The sequence below is a fragment of the Nomascus leucogenys genome, chromosome 4, assembly GCF_006542625.1.
Source record: "Nomascus leucogenys isolate Asia chromosome 4, Asia_NLE_v1, whole genome shotgun sequence".
Classification (NCBI taxonomy): Eukaryota; Metazoa; Chordata; class Mammalia; order Primates; family Hylobatidae; genus Nomascus; species Nomascus leucogenys.
In genome coordinates, this window is record NC_044384.1 from 103,907,628 (window position 1) to 103,933,423 (window position 25,796).

Here is a 25,796-nt window from a genome sequence, read left to right on the forward strand (position 1 = left end):
CAAAGTGCTGGGATTTCAGGCATGAGCTACCATGCCCGGCCTCAAATTTTTCTGTGTTATTGCTTATAGTTGTAATTTGTTTATTGTCATTGCTGTGTACGGGCTGATAAATTTTTTCTTTTTCTTCTTTTTTTTTTTTGAGACGGAGTCTCGCTTTTGTTGCCCATGCTGGAGTGCAATGGCGTGATCTCAACTCACTGCAACCTCAGCCTCCCGAGTTAAAGTGATTCTCCTGTGTCAGCCTCCCAAGTAGCTGGGATTACAGGCACCCGCCACCACACCCAGCTAATTTTTTTGTATTTTTAGTAGAGATGAGGTTTCACCATGTTGGCCAGGCTGGTCGTGAACTCCTGACCTCAGGTGATCCGCCTGCCTCAGCCTCCCAAAGTGCTGGGATTACAGGTGTGAGCCACCGCACCTGGCTAAATTTTTTCTTTTTTTCTTTTTCTTTTTTTGAGATGGAGTCTAGGTCTGTCCCAGGCTGGAGTGCAGTGGCAGGATCTTGGCTCACTGCAATCTCCTCCTCCTGGGTTCAAGCTATTCTCCTGCCTCAGCCTCCTGAGTAGCTGGGATTACAGGCACGCGGCACCATGCCCGGCTAATTTTTGTATTTTTGTTGTTTGTAGTAGAGACGGGGTCTCACCATGTTGGCCAGGCTGGTCTCGAACTCCTGACCTCGTGATCTGCCCGCCTCAGCCTCCCAAAGTGCTGGGATTGCAGGTATGAGCCACCACGCCCAGCCTAAATTTTTTCCTAAAGGGACAGTGTGTGCTGCATGCTGTGGCTCACTCCCATAATCCAAGCATTTTGGGAGGCTGAGGTGGGTGGATTACTTGAGTCCAGGAATTCAAGACCAGCCTGGACAACATGGCAAAAGCTGGTCTCGACAAAAAATACCAAAATTAGCTGGGCATTTGGGAGGGCCCCTGTAGTCCCAGCTATTTGGGAGGCTGAGGTGCGAGGATTGCTTGAGCCAGGTGGCAAAGGTTGTAGTGAGCTGAGGGTTGCACCACTGCACTCTGGCCTGGGCGACAGAGTGACACCCTGTTTCTCCTCTTTTTTTTTTTTTTTTTTTTTTTTTGAGTCAGAGTTTTGCTCTGGTTGCCCAGGCTGGAGTGCAATGTTGCAATCTCAGCTCACTGCCACCACCGCCTCCCTGGTTCAAGTGATTCTCCTGCCTCAGCCTCCTGAGTAGCTGGGATTACAGGCATGCACTACCACACCTGGCTAATTTTGTATTTGTATTTATGTTGGCCAGGCTGGTCTCAAACTCGTGACCTCAGGTAATCCACCCACCTCGGCCTCCCAAAATGTAGGATTACAGGCATGAGCCACCGCGCCCGGCCAACACCCTGTTTCTTTCTTTCTTTCTTTTTTTTTTTTTTTTTTTTTTTTTGAGACGGAGTCTCGCTCTGTCACCCAGGCTGGAGTGCAGTGGCGCGATCTCAGCTCACTGCAAGCTTCGCCTCCCGGGTTCACGCCATTCTCCTGCCTCAGCCTCTCCGAGTAGCTGGGACTACAGGCGCCCGCCACCACGCCCGGCTAATTTTTTGTATTTTTTTGTAGAGACGGGGTTTCACCGTGGTCTCGATCTCCTGACTTCGTGATCCACCTGCCTCGGCCTCCCAAAGTACTGGGATTACAAGCGTGAGCCACTGCGCCTGGCCACCCTGTTTCTAAATAAATTAATTAAATAAAGGGACAGATAGTAAATATTTTAGATAGTAAATATTTTAGGCCTGTAGGCTCTGTGGACTCTGTTGCAGCTACTCAGTGTAGTATGAAAGCAGCTATATACAATACGTAAATGAGTATATGTATATGCAATACATAGTAAGTATGGCTGTGTACTGGTAAAACTAATTTTTATTTTTTTGAGATGGTACCCTGTTGTGTTACCAGGTTGGAGTGGTGTCCTGAATGAACACAGCTCACTGCAGCCTTGACCTCTAGGGCTTGAGCAATCCTCTTGTCTTCGCCTAGGCATATACTACCATGTGTGGCTAGTTTTTTTTTGTGAGGCTGAAGTGGGAAGATTGCTGGAGCCCAGGAGTTCAAGACCAGCCTGGGTTAGATAGACCACATCTCTACAGAATATTAAAATATTAGCGTTAGTATGGTGGCAAACTCCTGTGGTCGGAGCTACTTAGGAGGCTGAGGTGGGAGGATCACTTGAGCCCAGGAGTTGGAGGCTGCAGTGAATAGTGATCATTCCACTGCACTCCAGCCTGGGTGACACAGTGAGACCCTTGTTGTTTTTTGATAGCTGTTTCATAATTTGCCAACAGTTGCTGTATAGTATTCCATTGTGGGAATACACCACGATTTTTTTTTTATTCATTTTGTCATTGATAGGCTTTTGGGGTAATTTGCAGCTTAGAGCTATTATAAATAGTGCTTCTGTGAATATTTTTATATATTTCTTTTGCTTAACATAGATTTTTCTTTTGTTTATGTTCTTAAGAGTTTACTTGCTACGTCATAGGTTGGTCAACTTTAGTAGATGTTGCTAAACAGTTTTCCACAGTTCTACCAACTTATACTCCCACAAACAGTGTATGAGCATTCTGATTTTCTTTCTTTCTTTTTCTTTTTCTTTTTTTTTTTTTTGAGATGGAGTCTCACTGTCACCCAGGCTGGAGTGCAGTGGTGCAGTCTTGGCTCACTGCAGACTCCGCCCCCCGGGGTTCACACCATTCTCCTGCCTCAGCCTCCCGAGTAGCTGGGACTACAGGCGCCCGCCACCTCGCCTGGCTAATTTTTTGTATTTTTAGTAGAGACGGGGTTTCACCGTGTTAGCCAGGATGGTCTCAATCTTCTGACCTCGTGATCCGCCCGCCTCAGCCTCCCAAAGTGCTGGGATTACAGGCTTGAGCCACCGCGCCCAGCCTTTTTTTTTTTTTTTTTTGAGACGGAGTCTTGCTTTGTTGCCCAGGATGGAGTGCAGTGGCGGGATCTCTGCTGACTGCAAGCTCCACCTCCCAGTTTCATGCCATTCTCCTACTTCTTCAGCCTTCCGAGTAGCTGGGACTACAGGTGCATGCTGCCACGCCCGGCTAAGTTTTTGTATTTTTAGTAGAGATAGGGGTTCACCAGTTTCATGTGTTAGCCAGGATGGTCTCAATCTCCTCACCTCATGATTCACCCGCCTCGGCCTCCCAAAGTGCTGAGATTACCCGCATGAGCCACCACGCCTGGCCGAGCATTCTGATTTTCTACTTCCTCACCAATCCTTGGAATCTTTTTGTCTTTTACATTTTGGTTATTTACTAGATTTGTGGTTATAATGCATTATTTTCTAGTTGCTAATAATTAATTAATGTGAGCAACTTTATTGGCTTTTTTTTTTTTTTTTTTTTAGATTGCTCTGTTATATGGCAATCTCCCCCCCCCCCCCCCCCCCTCCCCCCCCTCCCCCCCCCCCCCCTATTTTTTTTTTTTTTGCTTTATTTATTTATGTGATGCTTAATCTTTATTGGCCACTTGGCTTTAAGAAGTACCTGTTTAAATCTTTTGCCTGTTTAAAAATTTGCACATTGGTCTTTCTCTCTCTCTCTTTTTTTTTTTTCTTTTTTGAAACGGGGTCTGACCTAATCACCCAGGTTGGAGTACATTGACTTGATCATAGCTCACTGTGGCCTCAAACGCCTGGGCTCAGAGGATCTTCCCACCTCAGCCTCTCAAGTAGCTGGGACTACCAGTCCACACCACCACACCTGGGTAATTTTTTCTGTTTTTTTTTGTAGAGACAGTCTCGCCTTGTTGCCCAGGCTGATCTCAAACTCCTGGGCTCAAGTGATTCTCCCAGCTCAGTGTCCCAAAGTGCTGGGATTACAGGCGTGAGTCACCATACCTGGCTGAATTTTTCTTAGGTATTCTGGATATGGTTCATTGGTCAGAAATATTTATTACAGATCTCTTCTCCCACTTAATAGTTTATGTTTTTACTCTCATAATGATGTCCTTTGATGGGCAGAGGTTTGTAATTGTAATATACAGCAGGAAACGGTAAACTTTTTCTGTAAAATGCCAGATATTTTGGGCTTTTTGGGTTATATGGTTTGTGATGCAAGTACTAGCTTTTGCTGCTGTTGTGTGAAAGTAGCCACAAAAAATACATGAATGTGAATTTGCTTCAGTAAAACTTTACAAAAATAAGAGTGGACTACATTTGACCCGTGGACCATTATTTGCCATTTCCTGATACAGAACAATTTAGTAAAATTTTTCTGTATTGTTAATACTTTTTGTGTTCTTATAGAAATCTTTGCCTTTGTTTTTTTTTTTTTTTGAGACGGAGTTTCGTTCTTGTTGTCCAGGCTGGAGCGCAATGGCGCAATCTCAGCTCACTGCAACCTCTGCCTCCCGGATTCAAGTGATTCTCCTGCCTCAGCCTCTTGCGTAGCTGGAATTACAGGCATGCGCCACCACTCCTGGCTGATTTTGTATTTTTGGTAGAGACGGGGTTTCTCCATGTTGGTCAGGCTGGTCTCGAACTCGTGACCTCAGGTGATCTGCTCGCCTAGGCCTCCCAAAGTGGTAGGATTACAGGCATGAGCCACCACGCCTGGCCAGAAATCTTTGCCTTTTCTAAAGTCATGTATATATTCTACTGTATTTTCTTCAAGAAGCTTTATTTTTTATTTTTTTTTGAGATGCAGTATTGCCCTGTAGCCCAGGCTGGAGTGCAATGGTGCGATCGTGGCTCCCTGCAACCTCTGCCTCCTGGGTTCAAATGATTCTGCTGCCTCAGCTCCCGAGTAGCTGTAGCTGGGATTACAGGCGCCCGCCACCACGCCCACCTTTTTTTTTTTTAAGATGAGGCCTGGCCCTGTCACCCAGGCTGGAGTGCAGTGACACCGTCTCAGCTCACCACAACCTCCACCTCCCAGGTTCAAGCGATTCCCTTGCCTCAGCCTTCAGAGTAGCTGGGATTACAGGTGCCTGCCACCACGCCTGGCTAATTTTTGTATTTTTAGTAGAGATGGGTTTCACCATGTTGATCAGGCTGGGCTCGAACTCCTGACCTTGTGATTGACCCACCTCGGCCTCCCAAAGTGCTGGGATTACAGGCATGAGCTACCGTGCCTGGCCTGTTTTACATTTTAAACTTATAATTCTTTTTTTAAATTCACTTTTTATTAGTTTTTTGTTTTTTTTTTTGTTTTGTTTTGAGACGGAGTCTTGCTCTGTTGCCCAGGCTGGAGTACAGTGGCGCGATCTCAGCTCACTGCAAGCTCTGCCTCCCGGGTTCATGCCATTCTCCTGCCTCAGCCTCCCGAGTAGTTGGGACTATAGGCTGCCACCAGCCCATCTAATTTTTGTATTTTTTTTTTTTTAGACGGGGTTTCACCGTGTTAGCCAGGATGGTCTCCATCTCCTGACCTCATGGTCAGCCCACCTCAGCCTCCAAAAGTGCTGCGGTTACAGGTGTGAGCCACTGTGCCCAGCCTTAATTTAGTTTTTGAGACAGACTCTCACTCAGACTGGAGTGCAGTGGTGCGATCTTGGCTCACTGCAGCCTCCACCTTCCGGGTTCAACCAGTTTTCCTGCCTCAGCCTCCTGAGTAGTTGGGATTACAGACATGCATAACTGTGCCCGGATAATTTTTATTTATTTATTTTCGAGACAGAGTCTTGCTCTGTCATCCAGGCTGGAGTGCAGTAGCACGATCTCAGCTCACTGCAGCCTGTGCCTCCTGGGTTCAAGTGATTCTCCTGTCTCAGTTTCCCAAGTAGCTGGGATTACAAGTGCCCACCACAATGCCTGGCTAATTTTTCTGTTTTTAGTAGAGATAGGGTTTCACCATGTTGGCTAGGATGGTCTCGAACTCCTGACTTACAGTGGTCTGCTTGTCTTTGCCTCCCAAAGTTCTGACACATTACAGGCGTGGGGCACTGTGCCTAGCCTAGAGTTGTATTTTTTACCTCGCATGATTACCACTTTGACTTTAGTTGTTTGTTTTTTTTCCTCCCTTTGATTTTTGCACCTGGGGGTTTGCTTTCTTTCTAGGAATTCAGCTGCTCATTTAAAATAATGTCTGTTACATTTACCCAACATTTCTACATGTTTATAGTGGTAGGGTGTAATAGTTGTTTAGTATACAATATTGCTGGAGCCAGCAACACTTTTCTCATCTGTAAAATGGGTGTAAAATAGTAAAGTTCAGACCAGGAGCCGTCGCTCACACCTGTAATCCCAACACTTTGGGAGGCCGAGGCGGATGGATCACGAGGTCAAGAGATCGAGACCATCCTGGCCAACATGATGAAACCCCGTCTCTACTAAAAACACAAAAATTAGCTGGGCATGGTGGCACGTGCCTGCAGTCCCAGCTACTCAGGAGGCTCAGGCAGGAGAATTGCTTGAACCTGGGAGGCGGAGGCTGCAGTGAGCTGAGATTGCACCACTGCACTCCAGCCTGGCGACAGAGCGGGACTCAGTCTCAAAAAAAAAAAGAGTAAAGTTCATATGCTTGTTGTGACAAGTAAATGAGGAAATAAGTCAAAAGTGCTTCATGATAAATTCTCAGTGATTGGTATCAATGCTAATACTTTTTGTTGTCTCCAAGACTATTACAGTAGCAATGACCTATCATTAGGGGTGCTGATAATAATACAAATTCCAAATAAGTTTAATAGATAAGTAAATGTATGGATTTCTTGACGTGTGTCGTTTTATTTTGTGAGGTATAAGAATTCTGGAATTTAAATGATGTATTTTTTTCTCTCTCAACCATTTTCTAGGTGTGAGGATGACTTTGTGATTTCCTGTGAACTTTCTTGGTTTCTTGGGCACATTCTCTGCTTATTTACTACTTCACATGCCTTTTCTGGCACAGTCATTTACTGACTGATAGACCTAAACATAGTGTTATAAATGTGAATACTCCTTTCATAGAAACACATGCTTCTTTTTACCAATTGTTAGCACTACTTTGTCTTTTTTGTTGTTGTTGTTTTTTGAGATGGAGTTTTGCTCTTGTTGCCCAGGCTGGAGTGCAGTGGCGCAGTCTTGGCTCACTGCAACCTCTGCCTCCCGAGTTCAAGCAATTCCTGCCTCAGCCTCCTGAGTAGCTGGGATTACAGGCTTGCACCACCATGCCTGGCTGATTTTTTTGTATTTTTGGTAGAGACCGGATTTCACCTTGGCCAGGCTGGTCTTGAACTCCTGACCTCAGGTGATCCGCCTGCCTCGGCCACCCAGAGTGCTCAGATTACAGGCATGAGCCATCGCACCCAGCCTACTTTGTCTTTTATGAATAATAAAGGATTAAAGAAATAAAGAATCCATGGCACAAATTATTGTAGTAGATTTATCTTCTCTTCTTTTTTTTTTTTTTTGGAGATGGAGTCTCACTCTGTTGCCCAGGCTGGAGTGCAGTGGCGTTTTCTCAGCTCACTGCAGCCTCCACCTCCCGGGTTCAAGTGATTCTCCTGTCTCATCCTCCTGAGTAGCTGGGACTACAGGCGTCTGCCACCATGTCCAACTAATTTTTGTATTTTTAGTAGAGACGAGGTTTTACCATGTTGGCCAGGATGGTCTCAGACTCCTCACCTCGTGATCCGCCCCCCTCGGACTCCCAAAGTGCTGAGATTACAGGCGTGAGCCACCGTGCCCGGCCTAGATTTATTCTAAGTTTCATTCAGCTCAGCAAGATTTTAGGTGGGGTATAAATAAGTAGGGTGAGACCACTTATATATACCCAGGATAAGATCAGATTAAATTTCCAATAGAGTCAGCCAGGGATAGAATTGTTTATTAAAAGCAATTGGGTCACACAGTTGAGAGTAGAGGCAGCCTGTTAGAGTTGACTTTGATCCCCAGAGTCTCTAATTGTAGTGTTCAGCTGTTGAGATACTCATATAAGGCATCATTTTGCCGGCTCTGGAAATTTCAGTTTTTGCTACTTTTTTTTGTTTGTTTTTTTCAGACAGGACTGTGATCATGGGTCACTGCAGCTTCAGCCTCCTAGGCTCAACCAGCCCCCCTGACTCAGCCTACTGGGTAGCTGGGAGGTACATCCTACCATGCGGGGCTAATTTTATTTTAATTATTTTCTAGAGACAGGGTTTCGCTCTGTTATGTTGCTCAGGCTGTTCTTGTACTCCTGGCCTGAAGTGATCCTCCTGTCTCGGCCTCTCAACGTGTTAGAATTACAGGTGCGAGCCACTGCGTCCGGCTACCTTTTTATTCTTCAGGTTTTCCAATATGAATTAACAAGTATTTGCTCTAACATCCTGTGCTTTTTATTTAGGGAATGTTTAAGAACTATACTCATTTTGAGTTAGGGCAGGGCCTCTTCAGCTTGGGGGTTTATAGGATGGGGCTGGAATGGGAGATACAGTCAAGGTGCAGTGAATGTCTCTAAGAAGTTTCTAGTTCCTATCTCCAGCTTTCCATTACCTGACTTTGATTTCTCACGTTTTCATTTGGGTGATTGTGCTACTGAGCTTTTTTGAGCCAATCCCAAGTCCATTTCTATCCCAAATCCATTTGTGTGCAAGCCGTAAGAATCTTTGATATATGGATAGACCTTGCCCCTGCCAGTACCATTTTATTCTGCCACATCTGTAGAGGTTTGTTGTTGTTGTTGTTTTTGAGATGGAGTCTCGCTCTGTCACCCAGGCTGGAGTACAGTGGCACAATCTTGGTTCATTGCAACCTCTGCCTCCCAGGTTCAAGTGATTCTCCTGCCTCAGCCTCCTGAGTAGCTAGGATTACAGATGTGTGCCACCACGTCCTGCTAGTTTTTTTTGTATTTTTAGTAGTAATGGAGTTTCGCCATGTTGGTCAGGCTGGTCTTGAACTCCTGACCTCGTGATCCACCCTCCTCCACCTCCCAAAGTGCTAGGATTACAGGCGTGAGCTACTGCGCCCGGCCGAGGTTTTTATCTTGTTGAACTTCATTATTGGAACTAGTACCTTTGATAGGTTCATGAGTTCCCTCTATTCCTTTTTATTTGTTTTTATTTTTAAATAATATAGACAAGGTCTCCCTATGTTACCCAGGCGGGTCTTGAACTCCTGGGCTGAAGAGATCTTCCTACTGTGGCCTCCCAAAGTGCTGGGATTACACTGCTTTTGTGTATATTTTACCATTGGAAAATTGAATGTCAGTTTTGTTTCTTTTTTTTTTTTTTGAGACAGTCTTGCTCTGTTGCCCAGGCTGGAGTGCAGTGGCGTGATCTCAGCTCACTGCAACTTCCGCCTCCTGGGTTCAAGCAATTCTTCTGCCTCAGCCTCCCAGGTAGCTGGGACTACAGGCGCCTGCCATCACGCCAAGCTAATTTTTGTATTTTTGGTAGAGACAGGGTTTCACCATATTGGCCAGGCTGGTCTTGAACTCCTGACCTCATGATCAGCCTGCCTTGGCCTTCCAAAGTGTTGGGATTATAGGCATGAACCACCATGCCTGGCCATCTGTTTTCTACTTCATTCTCATCATCTGTCCCTGTAGTGGCTGAATAAAAGTTACTTTGTCGGCTGGGCGCGTTGGCTCACGCTAGTAATCCCAGCACTTTGGGAGGCTGAGGCGGGCGGATCACCTAAGGTCAGGAATTCAAGACCAGCCTGGCCAACCTGGTGAAACCCTGTCTCTATTAAAAATATAAAAATAAGCCTGGCATGGTGGCACATGTCTGTAATCCCAGCTACTCAGGAGGCTGAGGCAGGACAATCACTTGAACCTGGGAGGCGGAGGCTGCAGTGAGCCGAGATTGCGCCACTGCACTCCAGCCTGGGTGACAAGGTGAGACTCTGGCTCAAAAAAAAAAAAAAAAAAGTTACTTTGTCTTGAGCATATATTTGGTAATGATTTCATTTTTCAAATTTAATATCTGTGGAGAAATTGACCTTAAGTTATTTATATAGATGTTTTATTGTTATGGCCTGTTTAGTATATATTTCTGAGTAGCGTGGATCTCCAGTTTTAAGTGGTGTCAATATAGTTGAACCGTTGAGAAAATTTAGATTACCTATGTTGTCAGGTGGCACATTGCTGAATATTGGTGATAGATTTGAATAAGCACCGTTCTTGTCCACAAGGAATTCATATTCCACATAAGATATATGAATCAGTCATGTCAGTATTATGCTGAAGTGCAGTAGTGATTACATGCATGGTTTGAGGGGAACATTTTAGACCAATCTGGGGATTTAGGGAAGGCTTTCTGTAGGAGAAGTAAGTCTCATTCTACTGTAGTAGATACCCACCTATTACATTAGTCTATTTATTTATTTATTTATTTATTTATTTTTGAGATGGAGTTTCGTTCTGTCACCACGCTGGAGTGCCCTGGCGTGATCCTGGCTCACTGCATCCTCTGCCTCTCGGGTTCAAGTGATTCTCCTGCCTCAGCCTCCCAAGTAGCTGGGACTACAGGCGTGCGCCACCACACCCAGCTAATTTTTGTATTTTTAGTAGACGTGGTTTCACCATGTTGGCCAGGATGGTCTTGATCTCTTGACCTTGTGATCTGTCCACCTTGGCCTCCCAAAGTGTTAGGATTATTGGCGTGAGCCACCGCTCCCAGCCTACATTAGTCTGTTTTAAGATGTCAGCACTACAGAATTATAATGACTCGTGCATTTTCTTTCTTTTTTTTTTTTTTTTTTTGAGATGGACTCACTCTGTCGCCCAGGCTGGAGTGCAGTGGCACGATCTTGGCTCACTGCAAGCTCCACCTCCCGGGTTCATGCCATTCTCCTGCCTCAGCCTCCTGAGTAGCTGGGACTACAGGTGCCTGCCACCATGCCCGGCTAAGTTTTTGTATTTTTAGTAGAGACGGGGTTTCACCATGTTAGCCAGGATGGTCTTGATCTCCTGACCTTGTGATCCACCTGCCTCGGCCTCCCAAAGTGCTGGGATTATAGGTGTGAGCCACCGCAACCGGCCTCACTCATGCATTTTCAAAGATAAAATGTTATCAATGGATAAGAATTGCACCCAAATGTACTGGTTTTTTTTTTTTTTTTTTTTTTTTAAGGACATTATAATGTAGCAATTTGGATGTGTTGGGTATACATTTGGCCAGAACAGTAGGAGGTCAGAAAAGCTGCATATTTAAAAAGCACAGGATAACCAGATTGACTTGGAGAGTGTGTCAGCTTAATTTGGAAGAGCTCTAAGGGATCTTAATGATTCTTCTTAAATTTTTTTTTTTTTTTGAGAGGGAGTTTTGCTCTTGTTCTTGTTGCCCAGGCTGGAGCGCAATGATGTGATTTCAGCTCACTGCAACCTCTGCCTCCTGGGCTTAAGTGCTTCTTCCACCTCAGCCTCCCAAGTAGCTGGGATTACAGGCGTCTGCCACCATGCCCAGCTAATTTTTTTTTTTTTTTTTTTTGAGACGGAGTTTCTCTCTTGTTGCCCAGGCTGGAGCGCAATGGTGTGATCTCGGCTCACTGTAACCTCTGCCTCCTGGGTTCAGTAACTTCTCCTGCCTCAGCCTCCCAACTAGCTGGGATTACAGGTATGTGCCACCATGCCCAGCCAAATTTTTGTTTTTTTTAGTAGAGATGGGGTTTCTCCCTGTTCATCAGGCTGGTCTTGAACTCCTGACCTCAGGTGATCCACCCGCCTCAGCCTCCCAAAGTGCTGGGGTTACAGATGTGAGCCAATGTGCCCGGCCTTAATTTTTGTATTTTTAGTAGAGACTGGGTTTCACCATGTTGGCCAGGCTGGTCTTGAATTTCTGACCTCAAGTGATCCACCCGCTTCCCAAAATGCTGGGATTACAGGCATGAGCCATTGGGCTGCCACCACGCCTGGCTAAGTTTTTGTATTTTTAGTAGAGACGGGGTTTCACCATGTTAGCCAGGATGGTCTCGATCTCCTGACCTCGTGATCCGCCCGCCTCGGCCTCCCAAAGTGCTCAGAGTATAGGCGTGAGCCACCTTTTTTATTTGCCTGCCCCCTCCCTCTATTCCTCTCCCCACCGTCCCCCCGCCCCGTGTGTGTGTGTGTGTGTGTGTGTGTGTGTGTGTAATTATTTAGAGGGTCTCACTTTGTTATCGAGGCTGGAGTGCAGTGATGTGGTCACAGCTCAGTATAGCCTCAACTTCCCAGGCTCAAGCAGTCCATTTACCTGAGCCTCCTGAGTTGCTGGGACCGTAGGCATGTGCCACTATATACGGCTCATTTTTGTTTTATAATTTATTTTCTAGATGAGGTTTTGCTATGTTGCCCAGGATGGTCTTGAACTCCTGGTCTCATGTGATCCTGCCTCGTTGGCCTCCCAAAGTGCTGGTTTTATAGGCATGAGCCACTGTGCCTGACCTATTTATTTTTTAAAAGTTTATTTATATTTAATTATGTTAGAATATCTGTAACAAAATATGCCATTTAAATGATTTTTATTTGTTGTTTGAGATAGGGTCTCACTCTGTTACAGTGGCGTGACATCAGCTCACTTCAACCTCCGCCTCCCAGGTTCAAGTGATTCTCCCACCTCCGCCTCCCAAGTAGCTGGGACTACAGGTGCATGCCACCACGCCCGGCTAATTTTTTTTTTTTTTTTTTTTTTTTTTTTTTTTTTTTGAGACGGAGTCTCGCTCTGCCGCCCAGGTGGGAGTGCAGTGGCGCAATCTCGACTCACTGCAAGCTCCGCCTCCCGGGTTCACGCCATTCTCCTGGCTCAGCCTCTCCGAGTAGCTGGGACTACAGGCGCCCGCCACCACGCCCGGCTAATTTTTTTGTATTTTTAGTAGAGACAGGGTTTCACCATGGTCTCGATCTCCTGACCTCGTGATCCGCCCGCCTCTGCCTCCCAAAGTGCTGGGATTACAAGCGTGAGCCACTGCGCCCGGCCACGCCCAGCTAATTTTTGTATTTTTTGGTAGAGATGGGATTTCACCATGTTGGCCAGGCTTGTCCCAAACTTCTGACCTCAAGTGATCCACCCAACTCGGCCTTCCAATGTGCTGAGATTACAGGATACTTTTTATTTTTATTTATTACTATTTTTTTTTTAAACAGATGAGGTCTCACTATGTTGTCCAGGTTGGTCTCCTACTCTTGGGCCCAAGTGATCCTCCTGCCTCAGCCTCCCAAAGGTTTGGGATTATGGGATTCAGAAACTATGCTCACTTCTGTATCTATTAAACAGTAACTTTCGGCCGGGCGCGGTGGCTCACGCTTGTAATCCCAGCACTTTGGGAGGCCGAGGCGGGCGGATCACGAGGTCAGGAGATCGAGACCACGGTGAAACCCCGTCTCTACTAAAAATACAAAAAATTAGCCGGGCGTGGTGGCGGGCGCCTGTAGTCCCAGCTACTCGGAGAGGCTGAGGCAGGAGAATGGCATGAACCCGGGAGGCGGAGCTTGCAGTGAGCCGATATGGCGCCACTGCACTCCAGCCTGGGCGACAGAGCAAGACTCCAAGACTCCATCTCAAAAAAAAAAAAAAAAAAAAAAAAAAACCAGTAACTTTCATTCCTTGTCCCTCTTTCCTTGGCAACCACCATTCTGCTTTTTGTCTCTCTTTTTAATGTTTGTTACCTATGTAGTTCTTTCCAGTATATTTTGTAGTAATAGTTTTTAGAGAAAAAAATGCATGGGTGTTTCTAATAACACTTCATCTTATTTAGCCTATTTGATGCTCAGTTTATATTGTTTTTACCTTCATAATGTGGAAATTATTCACCATTTCATTTAATTTGAGCTATATTTTTAATCCGTAAAGCACAGATGCCTTGAATTGTGGCATAGATTTTAGCTATTAGTTATAGTTTTATATAGTTACACCACATTTTTATGGTCATTAAAATATTATAATAGGCCAGGTGCGGTGGCTCATGCCTGTAATCCTAGCACTTTGGGAGGCTGAGGTGGGCGGATCACTTGAGATCAAGAGTTTCAGATCAGCTTGGCCAATATGGCAAAAGTTTGTCTTTTAAATATGCAAAAAAACAAAATTAGCCAGGCGTATTGGCACTTGCTTGTAATCCCAACTACTTGGGAGGCTGAGATGTGAGAATTCCTTGAACCCGGGAGGCAGAGGCTACAGTGAGCCATGATCACCCTGCTGTACTCCAGCCTGAGCAACACAGTGAGACCCTGTCTCAAAAAGATAAAGTATAATAAAAGTGTGCACTTACAATTTTTGCATAATTTATGTTTTTTATTTTTATTTTTTTGTTGAGACAGTCTCACTGTGTTGCCCAGGCTGGAGTGCAGGGCGTGATCTTGGCAACCTCTGCCTCCCGGGTTCAAGCGATTCTCCTGCCTCAGCCTCCTGAGTAGCTGGGATTACATGCGCCTGCCACCATGCCTGACTTATTTTTGTATTTTTAGTAGAGATAGGGCTTCACCATGTTGGCCGTGCTGGTGGCAAACTCCTCACCTCACATGATCCACCCGCTTTGGCCTTCCGAAGTGCTGGGATTACAGGCGTGAGCCACCACACCCGGCCTAATTTTTGTATGTTTGTAGTCAAGAATTTATAAGGCGAAAAAGTCTGCTATGCTTATATTTCTTTTTTTCTTTTGTTTCTTTGTGACAAAGTTTCACTTCCTTGCCCAAGCTGGCCTCAAACTCCAGGCTTCAAGCGGTCCTCCCTTCCTCCTTGCTGTCTTTCTCAGCCAGAGTACTGGGGTTACAGGCATTTTCTTTGGAACCATTTTGATTTATCTTTTTTATAAAAAAAATTTTTTTTTTGAGATAAGGTCACACTCTGTCACCCAGGCTGGATTTGTCACCATCACAGTTCACTACAGCTTGACTTCCCATGTTCATGCAATCCTCCCACCTCAGCCTCCTGAGTAGGTGGGACTACAGGCATGTGCCACCATGCCCGGCTAATATTTATATTTATATTTATATTTATATTTATATTTATATTTATATTTTTTTGAGACAAGTTCTGGCTTTGTTGCCCAGGCTGGAGTATAGTGGTGTGGTCTCAGCTCATTGCAACCTTTGCCTCCCAGGTTCAAGCCATCCTCCTACCTCAGTCTCCCAGTAGCTGGGACTACAGGCACACTCCCCCTATGCCTGGCTAATTTCTTTTGCATTTTTTGTTGAGATGGGGTTTCACCATGTTGCCCAAGCTGGTCTTGAACTCCTGTGCTCAAGCCATCTGCCCACCTCGGCCTGCCAAATGCTGGGATTACAGGTGTAAGCCACTCCTGCACCTGGCCTAATTTTTAAATTTTTTGTAGAGGTGGGATCTCACTGTGTTGCCCAAGCTGGTCTCAGACTCCTGGGCTCAAGTGATTCTTTCACCTTGGTGTCTCAAAATGTTAGAATTACTGGTGTGTAGCCAGGCGCGATGGCTCATGCCTGTAATCACAGCACTTTGGGAGGCTGAGGCGAGCAGATCACCTGAGGTTGGGAGTTCGAGACCAGCCTGGCCAACATAGAGAAACCCTGTCTCTACTAAAAATGCAAAATTAGCCAGGCATGGTCATGCATGCCTGTAATCCCAGCTACTTAGGAGGCTGAGGCAGGAGAATCACTTGAACTTGGGAGGCGGAGGTTGCAGTGAGCCAAGATAGCACCATTGCATTCCAGCCTGGGTAACAAAAGTGAAACTCTATCTTAAAAAAAAAAAAAAAAAAAAAAAAAAAGACTGATGTGAGCCTCTGCTCCTGGCCTAGATTTAGCTTTTTAAAATCTTTCTTTTGACAAACTACTCAAATTATAATATGTTTATGGAATTTAAAAGGAATTCTTTTGGGGAGGGGCATGGGGTCTTGCTGTATTGTCCAGGCTGGTTTTGAATTCCTGTGCTCAAGTGATTCTTTCATCTCAGCCTCCCAAGTAGCTGCGACTATAGGTGTGAACCACTGTACTGGCTACAAGAAAGTAGTTTCAATTCAGTTTATTTTATTTCATTTCGTTTTTCTTGAGACAGCATCTCACTCTGTCATCCAGGCTAGAGTGCAGTAGGGTGATCAGGGCTCACTGCAGGCTTAACCTGTCAGGCTGAAGTGATCCTCCCACCTCAGCCTCCTGGATAGGATTAGCTACAGTGCACAGCTAATTTTTAAATTTTTTTCTCCAGACTGGATCTCCCTATGTTGCCCAGACTGGTCTTGAACTCCTGGGCTCAAGTGATACTCCTGCCTTACACTCCCAGAGTGTTGGGATTACAGGCATGAGCCACCATGCCCAGCCTAATCTACTTTTAGAAAAATGTATTGATTCCTCAGTTTATTCAAGAAGATGTTTAAGGAGGTTGTTTAATTAGTGTTTGTTTATATCTTTGAATTTATAAAACTTAGAATTCAGACATGAGTAATTTTGTCAGAAGCTTTATTTTTCTCATGTGTAATTTGTATCATTTTTAGGCAAAGTGTTTCATGGATTTCAAAGCTGGAGGCACCTTATGTCACATTCTTGGGGCTGCTTACAAGTATAAAAATGAACAGGGATGGTAAGTTTTTGTATTTGTTTGCATGTTTTGATCTTAAGTTATTTACTTTTAAGTCCTGTTTCCTTGTGTTAGAAAATCCTGTAAGCACATTATGATTAATGTGTTTTACCAAGAGCCCTAATTTACCTTGTTCCTACATCCAAGAAAAATATCAAGCAACCACGTATTTATGTATTTATTTCTGAGACAGGGTCTTAAAAATAGGACTAACCAAGGCTGTTGGCAAGGCTAGAAGTGCAGTGGTGCAGTCTCAGGTCACTGCATCCTCCGCCTCAGATTCAAGCAATTCTCATGCCCCAGCCTCCTGAGTAGCTGGGACTATAGGCGTGCACCACCATGCCTGGCTAATTTTTCTATTTTTAGTAGAAATAGGGTTTTGTCATGTTGGTCAGGCTGGTCTCAAACTCCTGGTCTCAAGCACTCCACCCACCTCAGCCTCCCAGAGTGTTGAGATTACAGGCGTGAGCCACCGCACCCGGCCACAACCACGTATTAGGCAAGTGATTTCTGTTTTTTTTTTTTGTTTTTTGTTTTTTTTGAGATGGAAGCTTGCTCTGTTGCCCAGGCTGGAGTGCAGTGGCATGATCTCCGCTCACTTCAAGCTCCGCCTCCCGGGTTCAGGCCATTCTCTGGGCTCAGCCTCCCGAGTAGCTGGGACTACTGGTGCCTGCAACCATGCCCGGCTAATTTTTTGTATTTTTAGTAGCGACGGGTTAGCCAGGATGATCTCGATCTCCTGACCTCATGATCCGCCCGCCTGGGCCTCCCAAAGTGCTGGGATTACAGGCATGAGCCACCACGCCCGGCCTAGGCAAGTGATTTCTTATATTTGATTTTTATAGTAACAGGTGTACATTGTTAGCAAATTGGAAGGTAGGCTTGCCATGAAATGTGTAATGTGTATAATGAACTCATACATTATATTTGAAGTGGATAGATAGTATTTTTGTTTGTTTTGTTTTTTTGAGACTTAGTTGCGCTTTTTCGCCCAGGCTGGAGTGAAGTGGCACGATCTCAGCTCACTGCAACCTTCGAGTGATTCTCCTGCCTCAGCCTCCTGAGTAACTGGGATTACAGGCACCTGCCACCACATGCCCAGCTAATTTTTGCATTTTTAGTAGAGCTGGGGTTTCACCATGTTGGCCAGGCTGGTCTCGAACTCCTTACCTCAGGTGATCCACCTGCCTTGGCCTTCCAAGGTGCTAGGATTACAGGTGTGAGCCACCGTGCCTGGCCAGATAGCAGTTTTAAGAGATCAAGTTATCTAGGTCTTCAAGAGTATTCCATTTTGCTATCCTCAGGACAGGGATAAAAGGAGAAATACAGATCTTTGCCTAGGTCAGTGAGAATCCCTGCAGGTGTTCCTGCCATTTTGCTCCCTTCAGTCTTTTCCTCTTTTCTAGCTGTCTCTCTCGGTACTGTTTCTTTTTTTTCTCTTGAACCCTGGAGTTTCCATCAGTTACTGGGACTAGTGATGTCCTGAGCTGTGGGGTTGTCAGAGACATACTTCACAGGGTAGGGTTGGGGCAGTGGAGTATATTGTCCTGAAATTGTTTGGTATTTTCAGTTGAGTTAGCTGTGCACAGTTTATAACCTTAGCATCTTTCCAGGAGAATACACATGTAATTTATATACTTTACTTTAAAAGTTAAGCTAACCCAATACATTATGGCTGGGAAGTGCAAATAAATATTTAGATCAACAATAAGGACAAGTGTGTAATTAAATAAATTATTTATATGGTAAATAGTAGGAGATATAAACTTACATGTGTATTTACTGAAACTTTTTATATATGGATGGTGTTTAATAGATACTGATTTGGATCACCTGAGGTCAGGAGTTCGAGTCCAGACTGGCCATCATGGCGAAACCCCGTCTCTACTAAAAATACAAAGAAAATTAGCCAGACTTGGTGGCGGGTACTTGTAATCCCAGGTACTCAGGAGGCTGAGACAGGAGAGTTGCTTGAACCCGGGAGACGAAGGTTGCAGTGAGCTGAGATTGCGCCACTGCACTCCTGCCTGGGCTGTCTCCAAAAAAAAAGATACTGACTAAAAGAGCATGAGACTTTTTTGTTTTTGTTATCAGAGGTAGCTCTCTGTTTTCCAGTTCTGTGTCTAGTTCTGATGTTGGACCTCTCACGATGGTATTCCCTGATCTAGGACCAATGGCATGTCTCTGTACTCATAGAGATGGTTTGTACCCTACTGTTGACTCTGGGTTCCCAGTTGGAACTCTTTTCTGTCCTTGGTTCTTGTTCAGCTTCTGTCACAAGTCCTAACCTGGACACTTGAGGATAGAATACCAAAGTGATATGATTTTTCCTAGGTCACATATTGTGGAACTTGCTTTGTGTTTGTAGTTTCTGCAAAATGAAATTTTTTTTTTTTTTTTTTTTTTTTTAAACAGTCTCGCTCTGTCACCCAGGCCGGAGGGCAGTGGTGTAATCTCGGCTCACTGCAACCTCTACCTCCCAGGTTCAGGCGATTCTCCTGCCTCACCCTCCTGAGTAGCTGGAATTACAGGCGCCTGCCACCACACATGGGGCTAATTTTTGTATTTTTAGTAGAGACCAGGTTTCTCCATGTTGGCCAGGCTGGTCTTGAACTCCTGACCTCAGATGATCCGCCAGACTCGGCCTCCCAAAGTGCTGGATTACAGGTGTGAGTCACCGTGCCTGACCACAGTGAAATATTTTTATCTGAAATCACTTGCAGTAGTTTAGAAAGATATGTGTAATACAGGCCAGGTGTGGTGGCTTGTCTCAAAAAAAAAAAAAAAAAATGTTATACAGTTTTCTTAAAATTAAAAGTGGGACTAAAAAAGACGTAAAGGATAGGGTTAGCATTGTCAGGAATAAGGATTTTTCCAAGTCTTTTATGCAGATTGTGCCAGAATTATTTCCTTTCAGGTATAGTTATGTATCCAGTTTCAGTGTGCACCTTCTCTCATCTCTTGTGCCTTACACACTTGAAGTGAGTGCATATTTTAGTAACTCCCCACTCTGTTTGGGTATCTGAATACTGACCTGTCATTCTGACCATGCCCCGACTTGCCCCATGCCTAACATGCCTCTCAGAACTTTGACTGTGTTCTTTAATTGAACCTCACAGTCTAGGTTGCATTTCTAGCTTCAGGTCCAAAGTTTGCTGGTTTTGTTATTATGGCAAGCACTATTTTCTTCTTATTTCATTGTGGTTCTGCTTTCTTACTGACTTTTTAGTAGTCTTTGTTTTAGTCTCTAATGACACGAAGCTCTAATGTCATGCATATGAGGTTGAATGGGAATACCTGGTAATTACTAGCATATTTGTGAAGAGACTGTACAGATTAATATTACAGAATTGGCCAGCTGTGGTAGCTCATGCCTGTAATCCCAGCACTTTGGGAGGCTGAGATTGGAGGATTGCTTGAGCCCAGTAGTTTGAACCCAGCCCAGGCAATGTGGGAAAACTCAGCCTCTATAAAAAATAGGAAAATTAGCTGGGTGTGGTGGCACATGCCTATAGTCCCAGCTACTCGGGAGGCTGAGGTGGGAGGATCACTTGAGTCCAGGATGTAGAGGCTGCAGTGAACCGAGATTGCACCACTGCACTCCAGCCTGGGTGACAGAGACCCTGTGTCAAAAACAAAAAGAGAGATTACAGAATTGAAATGTTAAGTTTGATCTTTCTGTATGTTTCTAAATAGGCAAAATCAGTGAGTGTCTTATTTATGGTTTTTCTCCTGAAGGATAAAACTTTGTATAGAGTTGAAGTATAGTTATATGTAACTGAAGGATAACAAGTTTGACCTATTCATGGAAATCCAAACGGATCTCCCAAAGGAGAGATTAAATACCAAGTTCAATTTCAATTAAGTAGTAGAGAATTGACTGTTAGTGCTCACATGCCCAGAGATTAGGACGTTATTTATTTTTTTCCTACAGTTCTAAAGAGATTGTTACATGTTTTTTTTTTTTTTTTTTCTTTTTTGAGACAGAGTCTTACTCTGTCACCCAGCAGGCTGGAACCCTATCTCGAGAATGTTTATATTGAGTTTTGCTTTCAAATAATACAGAAAGATGTTCAAGCTTCAACCCGAAAGAGGAATGCAAATTAGAACTATAATCATTAGGCCGGTGTGGTGGCTCATGCCTGTAAAAGGGCATCAGAAGCAAACTTCTAAAAGGAAAAACAAAAATGCACTGAGCCAAAGGCAGGACAACAATAGAGCCAAACAGTTTTGTGGGGAAGTGACAAAAGCTGGCCTCAAATAAGGAGCTTTGTACGATGACAGCAAGCTATAATACCCTGGAGACCATCCGCACAGGATGGTCCAGTATGCCGTACCCCAAAAGGGTGGCAAACATCCTAGTGGGGCCAGGTGTAGTAGCTCACACCTACAATCCCAGCACTTTGGGAGGCTGAGGCAGAAGAATCACTTAAGTCCAGGAGTTCAAGACTAACCTGGGCAACATAGCAAGACCCCATCTGTATTTTTAAAAATAATAATAAAATAAATAGATATCCTGGAGGCAATTAGAGCTCTGAAAACAGGTATACAAGTATGAAGAATGAGGGGCGAAGAATTGAAGAATAAGGAAAGGAAAATATATTTGTTATTCATTAAATGGAAGTGTATCATAAAGATCTTCATCCTTGTCTTCACATTGAGTAGTTGGAGGAGTAGGAGGAAAGAGAAAGGCTGTTCTTGCTTTCTTGGATGGTAGAGGTAGAAGAAAATCCACATATGAGTAGACCTGCTCATTTCCAGCCTATGTTGTTTAAGGGTCAAATTTAGATATTTTGCCATGTATTTATTTCTAAAATAGGATTTTAGAAAGTATTATAACACTACCATTATTACAGATATGAAAATTAACAATAATTTTTAATATTAAATCGTTAGTGTTCAAATTTCCCTTATCTCATAAATGATTTTTATATCTTATTTGAATTAATATTCAAACAAGGTGCAGTGCAGACATTGCCTTTGGTTAATGTGACTCTCTTCGAAAAAGATAAGGTTTTCTATCTCTTCCATCTCTTTTCCTTACAAGTACCTCCCGCTCTACTGAAACAGTTGTGTCGTAGGATTGTCCATGTTTTATTAGATTTTGCTTATATGCCTCCAGTTTATCATTTAACATGGTCTTCTAAATTTCTTGTAAACTGGTGGTAGAGGCTTAATCTGATTTGGTTCCTTATCTTTTTTTGGCAACAATAATAATCATAGATAATGTTTTATTCTTGTATCTGGAGGTATATAATATCTGGTTGTTTATGTGTGTAATGGGCAGACATTGATGTTCACTGCCTAGAGTCATTTCATGACAACTTTACAAAGTCACAATATTCTAATTTTGAAAATTAGATTGTAGTTTTTTTTTTTTTTTTTTTTTTTTTTGAGTCAGAGTCTGGCTCTGTCGCCCAGGCTGGAGTGCAGTTTATAGTTTGCTCTATAAAGCTACACATTCTTCTAGCCAGTCGGGCTGTAAAGGAAAAGTTTTAAAAACCTGGCCATTGTCCTCAAGGTATCTAATGAGATGTCTCACTAACAAGATAGGTCTTTGATGGGGCTGTATCAGCGTTGTGCACAGGATGTATTAAGAACATGAAAGGCCGGCGCACTGGCTCATGCCTATAATCCCAGCACTTTGGGAGGCCGAGGTGGGTGGATCATGAGGTCAGGAGTTTGAGACCCACCTGGCCCACATGGTGAAACTCCATTTCTACTAAAAATACAAAAATTAGCCGGATGTGGGCCAGGCGCAGTGGCTCACACCTGTAATCCCAGCACTTTGGGAGGCCGAGGTGGGCGGATCTCGAGGTCAGGAGTTCGAGATCAGCCTGGCCAATATGGTGAAACCCCATCTCTACTAAAGATACAAAAGATTAGCTGGGCGTGGTGGTGCACGCCTGTAATCCCAGCTACTCGGGAGGCTGAGGCAGGAGAATTGCTTGAATTCAGAAGGCGGAGGTTGCAGTGAGCTGAGATCACCCCATTGCACTCCAGTCTGGACGACAGGGCGAGAGTCTGTCTTAAAAAAAAAAAAAAAAGATGGCCGGGCGTGGTGGCTCACATCTGTAATCTGTAATCCCTGCTCTTTGAGAGACTGAGGCGTGCAATCACGTGAGGTCAGGAGTTTGAGTCCAGCCTGGCCAACATGGTGAAACCCTGTTTCTACTTATTAAATAACTGGGTGTCGTGGAGCACACCTGTAATCCCAGCTAATCAGGAGGCTGAGGCAGGAGAATCGCTTGAATCCCGGAAGCAGTGGTTGTGGTGAATCGAGTTCACACCACTGCACTCCAGCTTGGGCAATAGAGTGGGATGCCATTTAAAACAACGACAACATGAAAGAAGATAGGCTTAGCTTTATAGAGCAAGTGACTTGGGGACTGGTTCTGGAAGTGATAGTGTCAGGCCCATTGAATGGGTAGTAACATCTTGGAAAGGCTATAGAGTTTAAAAAGAAAGATTGGAAGTGTGGGGAGCATCTCCAGAATAAAATAGCATGACATGTGATTTAAGAGTATGAGCTCTGGACTCAGACTGCCTAATGCTAGATAGTACCTGGTAATGATAAAGAAAAAAATTTTTTTTTTTTTTTTTTTTTTTTTTTTTTTTTTTTTTTTTTTTTTTTGAGACGGAGTCTTGCTCTGTCGCCCAGGCTGGAGTACAGTGGTGCAATCTCAGCTCACTGCAAGCTCTGCCTCCCGGGTTCACGCCATTCTCCTGCCTCAGCCTCTCCGAGTAGCTGGGACTACAGGCGCCTGCCACCACGCCCGGCTAATTTTTTGTATTTTTAGTAGAGACGGGGTTTCACCATGGTCTCGATCTCCTGACCTCGTGATCCTCCTGCCTCGGCCTCCCAAAGTGCTGGGATTACAAGCGTGAGCCATCATGCCCGGCATGATTAAGAAAATTATAACTGGGCCAGGCGTGTTGGCTCACCCCTGTAATGTCAGCACTTTGGGAGGCTGAGGTGGGAGGATTGCTTGAGCTCAGGAATTTGAGGCCAGTCTGGACCAACATAGTGAGACCTTTGGCTTTACAAAAATAAAAATAAAAAACAGTTACCTGAGTGTGATGGCTGGTGCCTATGGACCCAGCTACTCAAGGCTGAGGTTGAGGTGGGAGTATCCTGAGCCCAGGAGTTCAAGGTTACAGGGAGCTCTTACTGCACCAGAGCATTCCAGCCTGGGTGACACAGTGAGACTCTGCCTCAAAAAACAAAAATTATAACTATAGCTAACATTTATTGATCAGTTACTTTATATTAAACTTAAGCACTGTTCTAATGTATACCTCATTTAACCTTCACAAAAACACACAGTAGGCTATTATATTTATGAAGCAGTCGATCCTTGGGTTAACAAATTACTCAAGACTAATGTAGTTTTCCACAATCCTTACTTTCAGTCACTAAGCTCTACTCCTCTCCTGGATGTTAGTGTTAAAAGAACTAAAACAGAGCAAAAACAAAGTAGGTATTGAATAAAAAGTAAGGAGAAACAGGCATTAGACTTTGTAAAGATTTAACCAAATGGAGGTGACATGCTTGGGAACTTAATGTAAAGAGCCATTGGAGAAGAGTTTCAAGTAAAGGTAAGTAGATCAATTTTACCACATTCAGGAAAGCAGTACTTGTTATTCATACTTGCAAGTTTGGGATACCCCCAGCTATCAAGTGATTTCAGATTAAGGGATAATCTCTGCTCTTGACTGCTACTGTGGCCAGTTAAAAATTTTATTTGGAGAAACCTTGTCTGTTTAAATCACAAGTCTTACAGCTGTATCAGAATTAAATACCCAAGATGCTTTCTTTACTTTATCTAAGAGAACACAGATACTGCTGAATTTGAACAAATGATTTTTTTTTTTTTTTTTTGAGACGGAGTCTTGCTCTGTCACCAGGCTATGGTGCAGTGGCGTGATCCCGACTCACTGCAACCTCTGCCTCTTGGGTTCAAGCGATTCTCCTGCCTCAGCCTCCCGAGTAGCTGGGATTACAGGTGTGCACCACCATGCCCAGCTGATTTTTGTATTTTTAGTAGAGATGGGGTTTCACCATGTTGGCCAGGCTGGTCTTGAACTCCTGACCTCTTGATTTGCCCGCCTTGGCCTCCCAAAGTGCTGGGATTACAGGCGTCAGCCACTGCGCCCAGCCTGGATCTGTGGACTACTTTTCTATAAGATGTTAAGATGTCTTAGATTTAAGGAAAATTAGATAGATACGTCCTGGAATTGATACTTCATTTTCACTGAGGTGGATCTTAATATCTCTTTTATAAAGGTGTTGATACTATGTATTCTTATGTTACTGAGAGAATATCTCACACGTTTTGTAGAGTTATTTTAATTTCCAAATCTTTCTAACTCATTTGCATCGAATTCGAAAACCAAGTTTTCATTTGTATTTAAGCTGGGAGACAAATTAACTAGGGTTTTTCTTTTTTTTTAGGCGGAGGTTTGACCTGCAGAACCCATCTCGAATGGATCGTAATGTGGAAATGTTTATGAACATTGAAAAAACATTGGTGCAGGTAACTTGGAAACTTAGGTTATTTAAAAAGTTTGCCTTTAATATATTTTCATTTTTAAGATTGGCTGGCCAGGCGCGGTGGCTCACGCCTGTAATCCCAGCACTTTGGGAGGCCAAGGCAGGCAGATCACAAGGTCAGGAGATCGAGACCATCCTGGCTAACACGGTGAAACCCTGTCTCTACTAAAAAAAAAAAAAAAAAAAAAAAAAAAAAAAAATTAGCCGCGCGTGGTGGCGGGCACCTGTAGTCCCACCTACTCAGGTGTCTGAGGCAAGAGAATGGTGTGAACCTGGGAGGCGGAGCTTGCAGTGAGCCGAGATTGCGCCCCTGCACTCCAGCCTGGGCAACGGAGCGAGACTCCATCTCAAAAACAAAAAACAAACAAAGAAACAGACTGGCTTTATTGGATTGCCAAAAGAACAAAGGAAGAAAATGTTCTGAAGGGTATTGTTTTATTATTTTTATGGGTGTTTGGGGATTAGAGCTATGATTAATCTTGTCTTTAAGAGTATTAAAATTTATGGTGAAATAATTTATGATAATTTTCTTCATTAATTTTACCTAATGTATTGTTTGAGTTGTCTTTATTTTATTATTTTATTTTTCTTTTCTTTGAGACAGGGTCTCACTCTGTCACCCAGGCTGGAGTGCAGTGGTGCAGTCAGAACTAGGCTCACTGCAGCTTTGAACTCTTGGGCTCAAGTGATCCTCCCACCTCAGCCTCCCCTGTAGCTGGGACTACAGGCACACGCCATCACACCTGGCTAATTTTTTGTATCTTTTGTAGAAATGGGGTTTTGCCATGTTGGCCAGGCTGGTCTCCAATTCATGTATTCAAGTGGTTTGCTTGCTTGGCCTCCCAAAGTTCTGGGATCACAGGCATGA

General features: G+C 44.1%; 1 protein-coding gene across 3 annotated transcripts in view; it reads left to right on the top strand.

The window, feature by feature from the left end:
* The window catches only part of SMARCC1 (SWI/SNF related, matrix associated, actin dependent regulator of chromatin subfamily c member 1), a 198,928-nt gene that overhangs the window by 23,332 nt on the left and 149,800 nt on the right, over positions 1-25,796 (top strand). For all 3 annotated transcript variants that reach the window (XM_030811904.1, XM_030811906.1, XM_030811905.1), the window contains exons 3-4: positions 16,292-16,377; positions 24,830-24,911. In XM_030811904.1, coding sequence (XP_030667764.1) covers positions 16,292-16,377; positions 24,830-24,911 — 168 coding nt within the window. The remainder of the gene's footprint in view (positions 1-16,291; positions 16,378-24,829; positions 24,912-25,796) is intronic.